This window comes from Meleagris gallopavo, unplaced genomic scaffold (genome assembly GCF_000146605.3).
Source record: "Meleagris gallopavo isolate NT-WF06-2002-E0010 breed Aviagen turkey brand Nicholas breeding stock unplaced genomic scaffold, Turkey_5.1 ChrUn_random_7180001957854, whole genome shotgun sequence".
Classification (NCBI taxonomy): domain Eukaryota; kingdom Metazoa; phylum Chordata; class Aves; order Galliformes; family Phasianidae; genus Meleagris; species Meleagris gallopavo.
In genome coordinates, this window is record NW_011217769.1 from 4,393 (window position 1) to 5,672 (window position 1,280).

General features: G+C 54.8%; 1 protein-coding gene across 1 annotated transcript in view; it reads left to right on the forward strand.

Moving 5' to 3' along the window:
* Nucleotides 1–6: 6 nt before the first annotated feature.
* Nucleotides 7–1,280, forward strand: part of LOC116217822 (zinc finger protein 316-like) — a 20,822-nt gene continuing 19,548 nt past the window's right edge. Inside the window, exons 1-4 of the mRNA XM_031557801.1 lie at nt 7–97; nt 289–415; nt 947–1,057; nt 1,159–1,275. Of these exons, the coding sequence (XP_031413661.1) occupies nt 74–97; nt 289–415; nt 947–1,057; nt 1,159–1,275 (379 nt within the window). The 5' untranslated portion in view covers nt 7–73. The remainder of the gene's footprint in view (nt 98–288; nt 416–946; nt 1,058–1,158; nt 1,276–1,280) is intronic.

A 1,280-nucleotide genomic window follows, 5' to 3' on the forward strand; every position in this document is an offset into this window, starting at 1 on the left:
TCTTGTCCCTGCAGGCTCCAGCTCAACTTGTGCCTTCCAGCCGTGATCAGCCCAGCCCGCAGGAGAGCAGCAAATGGCCACAGCACCTCCATCTCAGGTAGGGGGCTGGGGGAAGCGGGCAGGAGAGGCCGAGGGGCGAGGGGTGTGAATGCAGGGGGAGAGGGAGGTGGCCTCAGGCAGCGTGTGTGTGCTGGGGCCAGAGAAGCGGCCGGGACGGGAGTTTGTGTCCTGTGCGAGCTGCTTCCCTGGGCCTGGGCTGTTCCCAGCAAGGAGCCTCTTTGCTTGCAGGAGCCCGTGAGCTTTGCGGAGGTGGCCGTGTATTTCAGCAGGGAGGAGTGGGCGCTGCTGGACCCTGCGCAGCGAGCGCTCTACCGGGACGTGATGCTGGAGACGTACCAGTGCGTGGCCTCGCTGGGTGAGGGCTTTGCTGCCTTTCCTCCTCGTTAGGGCACCTGTGGCTGTGCAGAATGAGCCTCTGCAGACTGGATCTTGAATAGTCACCATGCACTTACATACTGATAACTACAACAGCAACAAAGGAAATACTGAGAAGCGTGAGTTTCAGAAGGGCTTTGTATGCACAGCACTCTGATAAAAGTACCGGCGTCAGTGCTGGCAAGCAGACATCAGCCAGGAGGGGGAGAACCAGCTCCCTGCAGACAGCCCTTGTGGTGTTGTGTTGCATGGTGCCAGCAGCTCCAGCAGCCAGACTACTCCAAGGTTACTTCCTAAGAATTAATTGTCTCTTTATTCCATTTTTGAAACCTTCAGCGTAGAGCAGTTTGAAAACTGTGAAAGGAAATTCTATAAAATTATAGTTCTATAACTGTTATTCTGGCCCTAATTGTGCTTTCACTGTGGGGCGGGACTGAGTGTGGAGTTGTTGGACAATCAGCCATGCCAGAATCAGGGAAACTCTCTTATCTCCATATTTCTGTCATTGAAGCTCCGCTTCTAGCCCCCAGACCTGTGCTGATCTCCCTGCTTGAAGGAGGGGAAGACCCTTGGATCCCCGATGTGTGTAGCGCTGAGGCCGTTCCAGGAGACCTCAGCCCAGGTGAGGTGGTGGAGGGAAGGAGGGTGGCTGGGGCTGAAAGAGACATCTCTGTGTTTAATTGAGGGCATTGTGCTATTTCTGGACTTCCTGTCATCCAGTAGGTATTAGGATTGCAGATATATTGGAGGATCTGCAGGACAGTGGTGTGGTCAAGTGGCAGTGGAGTGGCATCTCTGTGGAAGAAATCAGAAGAGATGTCCAAGGAGGCCTGGAGCAAGGTCAG